Source organism: Lycium barbarum, chromosome 1, assembly GCF_019175385.1.
Source record: "Lycium barbarum isolate Lr01 chromosome 1, ASM1917538v2, whole genome shotgun sequence".
Classification (NCBI taxonomy): Eukaryota; Viridiplantae; Streptophyta; class Magnoliopsida; order Solanales; family Solanaceae; genus Lycium; species Lycium barbarum.
The window spans coordinates 168,739,808-168,752,667 of record NC_083337.1 but is presented as its reverse complement, the minus strand read 5'-3'; the positions used below and the strand labels follow the sequence as shown (position 1 = coordinate 168,752,667).

The 12,860-nt window shown below is 35.7% G+C and overlaps 3 protein-coding genes across 4 annotated transcripts; all 3 read right to left on the bottom strand.

The window, feature by feature from the left end:
• Positions 1 to 141: 141 nt before the first annotated feature.
• On the bottom strand, positions 142 to 3,351 carry LOC132606877 (photosystem I reaction center subunit XI, chloroplastic-like). The gene is made up of 3 exons (XM_060320549.1): positions 3,131 to 3,351; positions 1,194 to 1,419; positions 142 to 477 (listed from the first exon to the last, which is right to left on the bottom strand). Exons 1-3 carry the CDS (start codon positions 3,299 to 3,301, stop codon positions 212 to 214), a joined length of 663 nt encoding a protein of 220 aa, XP_060176532.1. The 5' UTR covers positions 3,302 to 3,351; the 3' UTR covers positions 142 to 211.
• Positions 3,352 to 5,143: 1,792 nt separating this feature from the next.
• LOC132606860 (photosystem I reaction center subunit XI, chloroplastic) lies at positions 5,144 to 7,556 on the bottom strand. Its single transcript, XM_060320529.1, has 3 exons — positions 7,298 to 7,556; positions 6,040 to 6,265; positions 5,144 to 5,476 (listed from the first exon to the last, which is right to left on the bottom strand). Exons 1-3 carry the CDS (start codon positions 7,466 to 7,468, stop codon positions 5,211 to 5,213), a joined length of 663 nt encoding a protein of 220 aa, XP_060176512.1. The 5' UTR covers positions 7,469 to 7,556; the 3' UTR covers positions 5,144 to 5,210.
• A 949-nt stretch (positions 7,557 to 8,505) lies between these two features.
• On the bottom strand, positions 8,506 to 12,643 carry LOC132606849 (FRIGIDA-like protein 3). 2 transcript variants are annotated; one of them, XM_060320506.1, is made up of 4 exons: positions 12,487 to 12,643; positions 10,238 to 11,297; positions 9,353 to 9,525; positions 8,506 to 9,095 (listed from the first exon to the last, which is right to left on the bottom strand). In XM_060320506.1, the coding sequence occupies exons 2-4, from the start codon at positions 11,283 to 11,285 to the stop codon at positions 8,682 to 8,684; spliced, it is 1,635 nt and encodes a 544-aa protein (XP_060176489.1). In that variant the 5' UTR covers positions 11,286 to 11,297; positions 12,487 to 12,643; the 3' UTR covers positions 8,506 to 8,681. The 2 variants fall into 2 exon arrangements, with proteins under 2 accessions (XP_060176489.1, XP_060176498.1); XM_060320515.1 differs by having other exon boundaries at positions 10,238 to 11,278; positions 12,487 to 12,639.
• Between the last annotated feature and the right edge of the window lie 217 nt (positions 12,644 to 12,860).

Below are 12,860 nucleotides of genomic sequence, written 5' to 3'. Positions count from 1 at the left end.
GTAAATGTTCTTTATACTATCAAATCATTTAAAAGGTAATTAAAGATAACTACAGCTCGTAATAAATGGAATTAGTAACTTGAAAGATAAGACAACTAACTCGCTACAGCAGGTTAAATTGCACACCTTGAAGCGCTCAGCTGTTCAATATACAACTTTCATATCCAATTTAACATTCAAATAGTTACATCAAGTGGACAACTTAACAGATTTACTTGACATAGTAAGGAAGATCAAGGACATAAAGGAGGAAATAAGCCCAAGTGACACCAGAAATTCCACCAAAAAAGAATCCACCTGTGAACTTGGCCCATCCATCTGCAGTTTGCAATTGGTCAGGCACCTTCTTCCTGCCAGTCAATGTCAAAGATGGTGCTGTTGATGGCTCTCCTTCTTTGAATGATGAAATTCCATAAATAGTCAAACACATGCTAAGGATCACTACAAGTCCTGCTGCTGCCAAAGATCCAGCTCCCCCTGCATTAACAGTGTCGCAGTCAGAAATTTTAATAAGAATATTTAAAATAGCCGAACTTGTGAGCTCCAACGATTTTCGAACTACCTTTGTTACTAGAATAGGATTCAAATGTTAATACATATATACAAAAAATAAAATTATTTTTCCCTATTTGCACAATACAATTTTACGATGAAGAGGATTCATTTGAATTCTTTCCTTGGTTGTGGCTCTGCCACTGGAAGTTAAGAAGGTATATATGGGTTTAACTGATATCAACATTTTTAAAATAAATTTTGAAGGGTCATTTGCACGATTACCCTTCAAAGGCACTGTAAAAAAAAATTTAAAAAAAAATCGCAAGGCAGAGTTTCTTAGTAAAGTTAGGCCTCAGACAGAGTTTTAAATGTAAAACTCTACCTTAAGGAAGAGTTTTGAGGTAGAGTTTGCAAAACTCTATCTTGCGAATTCAAATCTCTGCCTTGCAAAATTTCCTCTTTTTTTTTCTTTTTTTTTTTTACTGAGCTGGGGTTCGACCCTGAACCTCGAGATATTAGACGAAAAACGAAAATTAAAGACCACCAATTTGAGGGGAAAAAATTAAAGACCAATGTCTTTGAAGGGCAATCCGCACAAAAAATTGAATTTTGAATGATAATTTGAAAATGCATTCACTTCAATGATAAGAATCTAAAGATTGAATTCGCCGAGTTAAAATTGCGAATCCGAACGTTACCTGCATAAGGTGTGTTTCTTAATGGACCAGCCTTTACAAATGGCCCGACAAGTAGGAATCCATGGGCCAGGCCGACTTCTACTCCTCTAAGAAGTGGGCTCACTGCAGTCCGGTAGGCAGGTAAGTTGGACAGGTACCATGCAATCAATGGGCTTGAGGTAACTGGAGTTTCAAGACTTCCAATAAATGGGTCACCATTCAGGGGTTGGATCACTTGGAAAGTGGGCTGTAGATAATGAGAATTAATGAGATCCAACAAACCAAAAGCCCAATATGAAGAGGACCTCTATTTTAGAAATATATGTGTAACAACGAGAAAAGGACAAAAATGGTCCCTAGATTCAAAATAGTCTCTTAACTATGCACTTAACGGTTTTAGTCCTTTAAGTTTGTTATAAGTTAACAAAAATGGTCCCTTAACTATGAGAGTAGGTTCAAAATAGTCCCTTAACTATGCATTTAACAGTTTTGGTCCTTTAAGTTTGCCATAAGTTGACAAAATGGTCCCTTAACTATGAGGGTTGGTTAAAAATAGTCCCTTAAGTATGCACTTAACGGTTTGATAATGTCAGAAAATGGTGTCTTCAAACACAAAGACCGACGGACTCTATCGATTAAAACTGAGGGAATCCATCGACTAAATAAAATACACTAGACTTTAGAAATAAATTAGAAATAGCAGAAACTAAAAACGTTGTCACTACCAAAAACAAGCGAAAAAAACGATGGACGAAAACCGATGGATAAAATCGAGGGACACTATTTTTTATTTTATTTTTTATTTTTATTGTTTTTTATGAAAACCAACGGAAGTCCATTGGTTATTTTTGAGGAAAAATGCGCGGAAACTATTTAAAAAAAGAATCACTACACTGGAAGTATTTAGTTTTCTCTAGTTTTCAGTAAAAACGAATCTAGTGTATTTTACTTAGCGAATGGACTCCCTCGATTTTAATCGACAGAATCTGTCGGTCTTTGTGCTCCGAGACACTATTTTTTGACATTATCAAGTCTGTAGGTTTTTCCTCAGTTTTTTTCTATAACCGACTAACGTCCGTCGGTTTTGTCCCGAGTTATTTGACCGATCTAGAGTTCTCACTAATTTTTCTCTTTTTTTCATAGTTCTCGTCAAATCTAACAAATAGAGTTCGACGAATATTTTGTCGAGACTAAAACTGTCAACTTATGGCAAACTTAAAGGACCAAAACCGTTAAGTGCATAGTTAAGGGACTATTTTGAACCTACTCTCATAGTTAAGGGACCGTTTTTGTTAACTTGTAACAAACTTAAAGGACTAAAACTGTTAAGTGCATAAGGGACTATTTTGAACCTACTATCATAGTTAAGGGACATTTTTGTCGTTTTCTCGTGTAACAACTTTTAGTAATTTTTTGTGTGTATAGACAAAGTTGAAAAACTTTTACACGAGAAACTTCTAATGTAGTGGCATAAGTGATTCAAAAACTGCTTTAGATTACCGGTTTTGAATTATAAGTGTGGCATTTTAACAGTTCTGAAATTTCCTGTTAGAACTTCTAGCTTCAGTCACTTATCCAATGATTACTGAAATTCAAACTAGATTATTTTTCCCATCTGTTCAAACATTGGTGAACAGAATTACCCAGTACGTGCTGTTGGAAAATAGCAAGTACCACAGACGAATCAAAAATTTTAAGTTTATGAATTCTAAATCATAACTCTTTTTGCTTACTAGGTTCTGAATAGATTATTATACATATTAAGTGAATGTTTTAACACAAATACAAGATTGGACCTTCTTTAACATCAATACCATATCTGACCCTGACTGATACTCCGTAAAAATAATCAATGTGCCCATGTACGGACCCAAACACCATCGGTATAAAAAAAAATATACTGAAATTCAAAAACTTGATAAAAAAGGAAGGTGAAGAGGAGTGAATTGGTATCTTACTTTGTCAGTTTGGACAGCCTTGACTTTGAAACAAGATTTTCTTGTTGAAGGAAAGATCTTAAAAGGTGCACCAGAGATGCCTTTAGGAGTAACAAGGCCACTGCCTCTGGTTAAAGAAGAAGCAAGGCTGCTCTTCAGCTGGCTGGTCATGGGAGATGCTGCAGTAGCCATTTTGGAAATATTGTTGGGCTCTGTTTGTTTGATCAGTTAGTAGTGAGAATATAACAAAAGATGCAAACAAGTAAATACGTGGTCCTGTTAAGACTGGCAAAGAAAATCTTTTGGCTCACAGATTCGTGGTTCTGAGGGGTGGATGACCCATACGTGGGAGCTTGTTATTGATCATTTTAGAAACATTATCTCTTATCCGAACCTCATTGGTCAAGAATGGATCATTGATAGCTAAAAGAAATAGTCGCTAGTTACATTAAATCAACTATTGAGAATATAATTATTGAAGGGTTAATAACATTGTTGGTCGCTTAATTGTTGGTAAATTCTAACTTCTAAGCACATTAAACCTTCAATTAATTGAATTGTGCGCTTTTGATCTCTTTACTTGTGAGTATTCACAAATTTACCATTATTATTAACTGCTCCACTACTTAATTACTCATGCATTATGTTAAATTTGTATTTTTACTTCATGTTTGACGGTATTATAGTTCTATGAATAGTTAAATAGTATAACATATATCTGCATGAAGAGACAAAATATATATTTTCATTAATTGAAGGTTAAACATGTTCAGTCATACACACTAAAAGTATAATTTCTCAATAATTTAGGAACTAAAAGTACTATCCTCCCATTATTTAGTCATTGATTACTAAAAGAATTTTTATGCAAATATGTGTCTTATATTAATAGGTTTGATTAAACACCAAAAACCGATAAGTTTTCTATATCAAATATCACTGTCTTCTTCCTAAGACATATTTTTTCGCTTTAATATTTGATATAGGAAGCTAACTAATTCAAGTAATAGTTGATATTTTATACTCTGAGCTTGAATTCAAGACTTTATATTAAATTAATGGAATTGGGATATGGATGGAATATAATGAAATAGAGCCACTTTGAGGTTCCCTTTGAAATGAGGCATGTAAGGGAGCCACTACGAAGAAGTTCCGGGAGTTACGAAGGAAGCTTCGAGCTTATATTGGTCATGGGTTGGGAACGGAAATTGTAGTTCTTTCTACTTCTCGAAGTATAATGACAGACCGAGAGGCTCGACTAGAAGGAATAGGTATAGGAGGATCCTACCTTTGAGCAGTCATCCTGCATACTAAATGGTTGGCAGAATGTCTAAGTTGAGCGGTCACAGTCTGCTTGCAAAGTTAATTAAGCTAGAATTGAGTCACAATAATCAGTCTGAACTATATAATGCGGCATCAAATTCATGATAGACTAATTATGAGTCATTTTGATTTGGAGAAACTTTGATTTATCATTGTTTCAGTGAATGGGTATTAAGGATTCTTTTTTAAGAATTCTTTTTCCAAGTGGACAGGACATCTATGTCAGATCAATTGACGAAAAATAAATCCACCTTCCAACATATGTAAAACGCATAAACGAATCTAACGTCCATGTAAATCACGTATACCTGCTTCCATTTTTCCCACTGGCATAGAACAAGAGACATGCATAAAGATCACTATAAAATCAAATTTGCAATTCATAAACAGTAACCTACTTAGTGTTTAGCGTAAACCATCTAACTTATTGAACTGGTTGATTTGGAGAAACCGACTTTTTTTCTTACAATCGACAAAATCCAAGGACCAGTTCAAGTCTTCAACATTCGAAACTTAGTGGATAATGAACATACAATACCCCTTTTCCCTTCTCTACTTAAATGTTAGTTTATTCGACTTGTTCACAACAGAGTTTTCATCTGTGACATGCACTTAACACACATCATGCGTTGCGCTCTTACTATTTACCCCTAAACTAGAGTCGGGGCAAGAATTGGAATCAATAATGAAATATTCAGATATGCTAGTTTGCAATATACAACTTTCATATCCAATTTAGCATTCAAAATAGTTACATCAATTGCAGAAATTGAAAAATCTACTTGACATAGTAAGGAAGATCGAGGACATAAAGGAGGAAATAAGCCCAAGTGACACCAGAAATTCCACCAAAAAAGAATCCACCTGTGAACTTGGCCCATCCATCTGCAGTTTGCAATTGATCGGGCACTTTCTTCCTGCCAGTCAATGTCAAAGATGGTGCAGTTGATGGCTCTCCTTCTTTGAATGATGAAATTCCATAAATAGTCAAACACATGCTAAGGATCACAACAAGTCCTGCTGCTGCCAATGAACCAGCTCCCCCTGCATTAATAGTGGCGGATTTAGTTAACAAGATCTATGTTAGGCTGAAACTCAATATTTTTAACCCAGAGCTTAATCAGACCTCTCAATAACATTCATCCTCGATAACAATATTTAACTATAACGGTTAAGTTTGTTTTGAAACAAATTTTCATCTTATGTTATATTATATGTTCTTTGTAACATCATTCGCTTTAGCAACAAAAAAATACTCGGACAAACAATATCGTTATAGAAAGGTTTCACTGTATGTATACGCTGACAGTATAAAGATTCTTATATACTTTCAGTAATTTTAACTTGTGATAGCATATCAATTACCATTTTTATCAGATTGCAAATTAATGCTTATCAAGAGATTTACTTGTAGTTACTTAATATGTGACCTGATTGTGCAATCTCAGTGACAGAACTTAAACTCTATATGCATGTGCGTGTGTGGGAAAAATCACTAAAACTTTATTAAATATTAAACTTTGACCCATAATTTGAAAGTATGATGGGTTCAGTAGTAAAAATATAAAGATCGAATACACAAGTTAACATTAGGAATACGACATTACCTGCATAAGGTGTGTTTCTTAATGGACCAGCCTTTACAAATGGCCCAACCAGTAAGAATCCATGGGCCAGGCCAACTTCTACTCCTCGGAGAAGTGGGCTCACTGCGGTCCGGTAGGCAGGTAAGTTGGACAAGTACCATGCAATCAATGGGCTTGAGGTTACTGGAGTTTCAAGACTTCCAATGAAGGGGTCACCATTAAGGGGCTGAATCACTTGGAAAGTGGGCTGCAAAACCAAGGGAAATAAAGAAGACAAGGATATGAATTAGTGAGAATTATTGAGATCCAATAAATCAAAGTCAGCCAGAGAAACATGATTTTTTTTTTTTTAAATTGCTTTTATTACATAGGGGGGAGGGGATTACAATATGGGGATTCGAGTCCTCACCAACAAGGTAAAAGTTCAGGTAGTCAATCAACCGAGCTATTAAATCCGAGAAACATAATTCAAATGGGTTCAATTGAAATTTATTTGTCGAAAAATTATATTGTGTTTATAAGCAACAGTGGAGCCAGAAATTTAATTAGAAAATTCAAAGAATGCAAAAACAGTGGAGCTACAACCCTAGATAGTCCTAAAGGGTTCAACTGAATCCCCATTTATCGAAAATTTATCCAGTGCGTACAGCCAGTAATAGCGCTAGAACACTTGAAATTTGAACTTATGACCTTGACAGGCATTCAACTCTATCTCACATTATTTCTACCAGCCCATTCTTCATTCCCAAGCCTTATTTCTATGGTAATCTTTCCATATGAGCGCTTATTCATTCTTTTTCGGGATGTATTAAGACACGGAGCGATTCAGGCATCTATCTTATGATATTGACGTAATTGGAAAATCAGGATTTCTCCGTGACGCTCAAGCAGGATCTAGAACAATTTTTAACCACTCCCCCCATGTTGTAGCTTTATAGAGATCCAACAATTTATATATCTGGAAAAAAAAAATGTATTTACCCTCTTTGGAGATTCAATTGAATCCTCTTTGTTGTACACTACAGCCCTTCCATCTTCATACAGCTAACATTTTCTTTTTTATGTGTGTATATATAAGAGAAGTTTCTTGCACAAAAAAAAAAATATAAGCAATATCAACTGCAACTTAAAACTTGCTTTAGGCAGCATATATTCTCATGTGTGATATTTTAACATTTTCTGAATCTCCTCGTTAGAATTGCTGGCTTTCCCACCGACACAAAGAAAAAGTATTGAAAATGAAGAACATGATAATAAGAAGAGTGATTTGGTATCTTACTTTGTCAGTTTGGACAGCCTTGACAGTGAAGCAAGACTTCCTTGTTGAAGGGAAGATCTTAAAGGGTGCACCAGAAATGCCTTTTGGAGTGACAAGGCCACTGCCTCTGGTTAAAGAAGATGCAAAGCTGCTCTTCAGCTGGCTTGCCATGGGGGAAGCAGCAGTAGCCATTTTTGGAAATATTGTTGGACCCTGTTTGATCAATCAGGTAAATAATATAAAAAAGATGCAAATATGAACGTAGAATTTGTTTTGCTGGCAGAAAAGATCTGTTAGCTCATAAAACTCGTGGTTCTGATGAAGGATGACTCTTACGTGGAAGCTAGTGGTTGGGTATAAAGTAATAGAACGTTATCCCTTATCCATAAGCTCGTTGGTTAAGAATGGATGATCTATGATAGATGTCTCCTACTGACCTTTTATTTGTCTGAGAGTTTAAAACTTTTATACGTTAATAATGTAACTTCTTGTTTTACATTATTAGGTCATCTGAAAAATAATTACTAGTAATTGCTCATAATAACTATTAGAGTAGCCCAACGAATTTAATCCTCGTAAGAGGCGGCCAAACCAACGAGATTACGAATTCATATCACCTTCGTCTAATTGAAAAGGAAGAGGCATTAAACTCTTTTATCTCTTCTATTATGTTTGCATTACATTATGGAGAAGTCGTACTCGTCATGAGTCATGACGAATCCAAGTTCAAGTAGTACCCTGCTTGCTTGGCTTACAAAGCTAGCATTTACTTGAGTAGTTTATTCGGACATCTTCAAATAGATTCAATTGAAAGAAGCTAGCTTTTACTAGGCAGTTTATTCGGACACCTTCGAATGGATTCAATTGAAAGGAAGGTGAGGAACGAACACAATGGCTGTCGGGATCCCATTGAGCCTACAGTAACTGAAAATGGAACTATGAAACACTGGATGGAACAATTGCTTAATCAGCATTTCTTTGTTTCCCTGAATCGGTACACTAGTAAGTAGCTCAACCAATTTATGCATAATTTGAAGTAGACATCAAATAGCCACTTGATAGATCAATCAGATACCTAGATATCGGTTTTTTTCTTTTCAAAATTAGTAACATTTTGGACCGTTGGTTCACAAGTAGAGTTGCTCGGTTTGGTTTGGTAAATAAGTCCCATTTGAAGCCATTGATTGAGTCCAGAGACATCAAGAAACAGCAGGAGCAAAGAACCAATGTTAACGCGAGATTAACGGATATAACATGAAAAACAGTGCATATGTTCAAAGATCAAATATCAGCTTTTACACCAGATTAGAAATAGACAGGTAGACTACATTCAGTATTAAATTCGCCCTCACACGAGCAAATTAAGCAAACTCCAAGGGTTAATCACTACCAGTTAAAAGGATAATCAGTGCAGGTAAGAAGCCTGGTAATGGTAGCCATTTCCAAAGAAGTCATGGCCAGGAGAAAAGTTGTAAGCAGGAGCACCCATGAATGATGGAACATGGGTGCTGGTCGGTCCAGGGTAAGCATACGGTCTGTCATAAACGGGATGCGGGTACCTATCAGTCATTCTGGGATAGAAGTTTTTCTCAGTGACAACATTATTTACTCGGGGGCCATTTCCGACACCATTTGGACGAGGTCTTTTGGACTGAGGTTTTGCAACTTCAGTTGCCTTTTTCTTGTCTGCCTTCACTTTCTCCAGCTGAAGAACCCTTTTCTGAAGGGGATCCACAGGGTATTGCTCCTCAAGCTTATGGTCTTCAATGCATTTTAACACGGCCTTTAGTGCAGACAACTCTTTCTCATTGACATCATTCTGGAGAAAAACAATTAATTATCACCACATGCAAGGTTGCTTCCAGAGAAAATGATCAGCTCAGAGATTTAGCATTAAATAAAAAAGTATCAGATGTGTAGCCCTTGCCTACACTATGTCCGCCCTGTCAACGCCCCAAGGGAACAGGAGGAGAAAGAGACTTTTATACATGCTTCCTTTTGAAAGCAATGAGTCATAAAACATATTATATATGACTAAGAAAATGCCAAGTTCAAATTATAAAATGCACAACAAACCTGCACAGTAGGTGATGCATTTCCAGAATTGAGAGGTATAGATGCTTTGCTGGCTTCATTCAAGTAGGATTTCAATAGAGAAACAGGCGGAAACTGCTGTGTCAGCTCAAATGCAAAAGCTAGATTAACAGCATCTATATGTCTTCCATTATTTATCAACACATCAATAACACCTGTAGAGATGCAAGCAGCAAATATGAGAGTATCTCGATGTACATAGACTGAATTCCTTATTTCTCTTTTCTTTTTTCTTTTTTTTTGTGATAACTAAGAATGCTCTAACAAGTATCTACAAAATTCGGTTCTCTAAAAAACCAACTACATGTAACCTTTTTTACTAAAATATGGATTGGTAACCTAGAAAAGAAGGTAAGTCTCTTGTTACAACATGTTAAAAATGTTTTGCACCGTCAATGCATATAAGTTAATCGTTCCTGTTAGTAAAAAGACAAAAAATAGGCATGTCTAAGATGAGATGTGATGCGATGTATTCATTTGTACTGTAGAGTCGGGATGTGATGCGATGTATTCATTTATACTGTAGAGTCGGGTGAATTTCCTTAAGTTCTTCAAATCGCTTCATCGTTCTAGCTTTATGTGTTACTTCCTATTTCTAAGGTTGTCCATTCCTATTAAATTAATTTATTAAATATCTAGACTCCAGATTAATACAAGGTAGATAAGAACACTACATCCTATAACATCAATTTTTACCATGATATGACTATTTCTGAACCATCATAAGATTAATATTTGACAGTCAAGAATATAGGAAGGGAAGAAAAGAAAAGGGAACAGATGATAAAGACGCCTTAAAAAACTCGTCAAAAGTAGATATGTAGAAAAATTCTTGAGCTGTTAACTCTACTATTTATGAAAACCAACCTGGCATTCTGTCAGATAATCCAAGGGAACGACAGAGATCAGCTGTTTGGCGACGACGTGAAACCATGGGTATCAGCTTGGATAAGTTCTCCTGGTTAAAATTGGAATTAATACCAAAAGTAGCAAGTAGCTGTAAGAATGCATGAGCCTCCAAGGAATTTCCATTATTTGCATCGACGTCAAGTTCATCTAACTTCAGGTTCCACTCCTCAGCGATAGCTTTTGCACGTCCTTTGACATTTTCTGATATTATACTTGAAATATAATCTGTTCCCAGGGTGTTCAATAAAGTATTAAGGCATTCCAGCAACATAATACAAGTTCGCCGCTGTCCCAAAAGATTCGCATCTTTTTTAGCATCAGAAATTGATATATCAGAGTTGTAAAACCCGTTCAGCGAGTCCAGTACCAGAGAGGCAGGATTGATTGCAGCTCTTAAAGCAAGAGGAATCTCCTCCCTGAGAGCTGCCAGGTTTTTACGGTTGTCTGATATGAATTTATGGAGGCCTTCAGAATCCATATTTCGGCATAGATTCACTAGTTCTGGATAAGACTTAACTTCCACACCACAATACGGAAAAGGTTTTCCGGTATCATCTATAACACCCTCAGTCTCTATGGAATCCTCGGGTTTTTCCAGAACAGATGGCCCGTCTTGAACCTCACAATTAATGACAGCTGGTTCCACAGAACAAGGCTTCTTATGCTTCTGCAGAGCAAGAGCAATCGCGGAAACTGCTGCATCTCTTTTCTCCTGAAGCCTCTGAAGTGAAGCTTGCTCTTTAGCAATAACAGCTGCTTGACGCTTCTCTAATATCTCATTAGATTGAACAATTTTTGTATCGAACTCCTTCTCTTGGTCTTCCAGTTCAGTGAAACGTCTCTTCAAGGACTTCTGAAGCCCATTAAAGTGCTCTTCAAGTTGCTTCCATTGCAGGTTGAGAGTAACAGCACGGTGACTTTCCAACTCAGCGAATGCTTTCTGTAGTTGCTGAATCTTAGATGTTGTGCAGTCCATCAATGTTGCAACTGATTGTGTACCTTCCATGGCAGAAACTCCCTGGTAAATTATTTGAAATTTTAGGATTTTTTTTTTTAGATGTGATAAAACAACAAACGCGCCCACTTTTGACAAAGTAAAACAACTATGGAAGTTTTATTTTACAACTTTTTAATGTTGCATTATAATTTGTAGACAGATTATTGAACGAGGTCAAACATATTACAAACCTACAAGTACGAAGTCCAATCTAATTAAAATATGAGGTAAGAATCTCAATACCTAAATTTTTCTTCTAATAAACCATATGACTTTTCTTTAAAAGTATGTCAGATGGTCATAAATGCTCCTACACTAATTTCACATTATCAAGGCTAATAGGGCCTTTTCTGTATAAAATACCTGCTACTCGATCTCTCTGGAAGCATTGCTTAGAACCCAAAATTTGATCATAGTTTCACGTTCTTCACCATAGATCAAAAGAGAGAAAATGGCAGGCACAAAAACAGAAAAAGAGTTTTTTTCCTCTTTTTTTTTTTTTTTTTTTTTTTTGGTGTGTGTGTGTGTGTGTGCGGGGGTTCAAAGTTATCATTAAAGACCGATTTACTTAGCTCATTGTTCTTGGTCTTGAAGAAAAAAGTATTGCTAGATCACTAAAGGCATGCATGCACTAGAAAAGCAAAATCTTAGTAAAACCTAGCAAAACTTTCCATGTTTTTCCCTATCCATTTTGCTATGAGAAGATGTTCCTAAAGATCATTTCTTCTATGTTGTTTTTCCTTACACTTGCATTCTATTTCGCTGAATAAAATTATGAAACTAAGGAAACAGCCTTCGAGTACAAAGGACAAGTAAATGTACCACAAAAGCTCGTAACAAGTAACTCAAAATACAAATAATAGATTGCATTGAGAAACTATCACGTTAAGCTATTAAAAGAAAAAAAAAGCCTTAAACCAACGTCAAATAAATAAACAAATCTAGCCGGCAGCAACATACTCGTTAAGACGAAGTATAATTTCACTGAGCCTTAAGTAAACTCCAGACGCCAGTAATGAACTGACTTTCGACAAATTACCGACAAAATAAAATGATCAAAAGAAAAGATCAATTACCAAAACGAAAAAAAAAAAAACTCAACCAACCATTAAAAGAAGCAAAAATTCAATAATATTGATAAACATAAAACTCCAGTGACTAATTGTTGACAATTCAGAGTTGATCTAAAGAGAATTTAGAGTGAACTTACAGGATCGGAGAATTCAGACCATTTGGGTAGGCGAGGGTTTTGCTGTATTGAGAGAGAGAGAGAGAAAAAGAGGAAAGTGGGAATGGAGAGTACAAATATTATTACAGCTACCCGACAAAGACCACTCACTCAAGCAGACACCCCACAAACCACAATCAATAAAGCAGCCTGTTTCTACTACTGTACGCAGACACCTTTTTTAAAGTAGTAGTGACAACTATATTACTTCATTTTATTTTTATTTTAATTATTTTATTAGTACTAACTTCATGAGATTCAACTATTTATTTGCTATATTATTTTTAGATTGAATACATCTATAATTTCTTAAACTTACCAGTAAATTTTATTTAGACACTCAGAGTATGACTTAT

Excerpts from the sequence above, each read along its gene's own strand:
- LOC132606877 (XM_060320549.1), bottom strand. The coding sequence starts at position 3,301 with ATGGCTACTGCAGCATCTCCCATGACCAGCCAGCTGAAGAGCAGCCTT. Across the intron at positions 1,420-3,130 it reads AGGCTGTCCAAACTGACAAA|CCCACTTTCCAAGTGATCCA; the intron begins GTAAGATACCAA and ends CATTATCTACAG. Across the intron at positions 478-1,193 it reads AAGAAACACACCTTATGCAG|GGGGAGCTGGATCTTTGGCA; the intron begins GTAACGTTCGGA and ends CTGTTAATGCAG.
- LOC132606849 (XM_060320506.1), bottom strand. The coding sequence starts at position 11,285 with ATGGAAGGTACACAATCAGTTGCAACATTGATGGACTGCACAACATCT. Across the intron at positions 9,526-10,237 it reads ATTATCTGACAGAATGCCAG|GTGTTATTGATGTGTTGATA; the intron begins GTTGGTTTTCAT and ends GCATCTCTACAG. Across the intron at positions 9,096-9,352 it reads ATGCATCACCTACTGTGCAG|AATGATGTCAATGAGAAAGA; the intron begins GTTTGTTGTGCA and ends GTTTTTCTCCAG.
- LOC132606860 (XM_060320529.1), bottom strand. The coding sequence starts at position 7,468 with ATGGCTACTGCTGCTTCCCCCATGGCAAGCCAGCTGAAGAGCAGCTTT. Across the intron at positions 6,266-7,297 it reads AGGCTGTCCAAACTGACAAA|CCCACTTTCCAAGTGATTCA; the intron begins GTAAGATACCAA and ends TTGGTTTTGCAG. Across the intron at positions 5,477-6,039 it reads AAGAAACACACCTTATGCAG|GGGGAGCTGGTTCATTGGCA; the intron begins GTAATGTCGTAT and ends CTATTAATGCAG.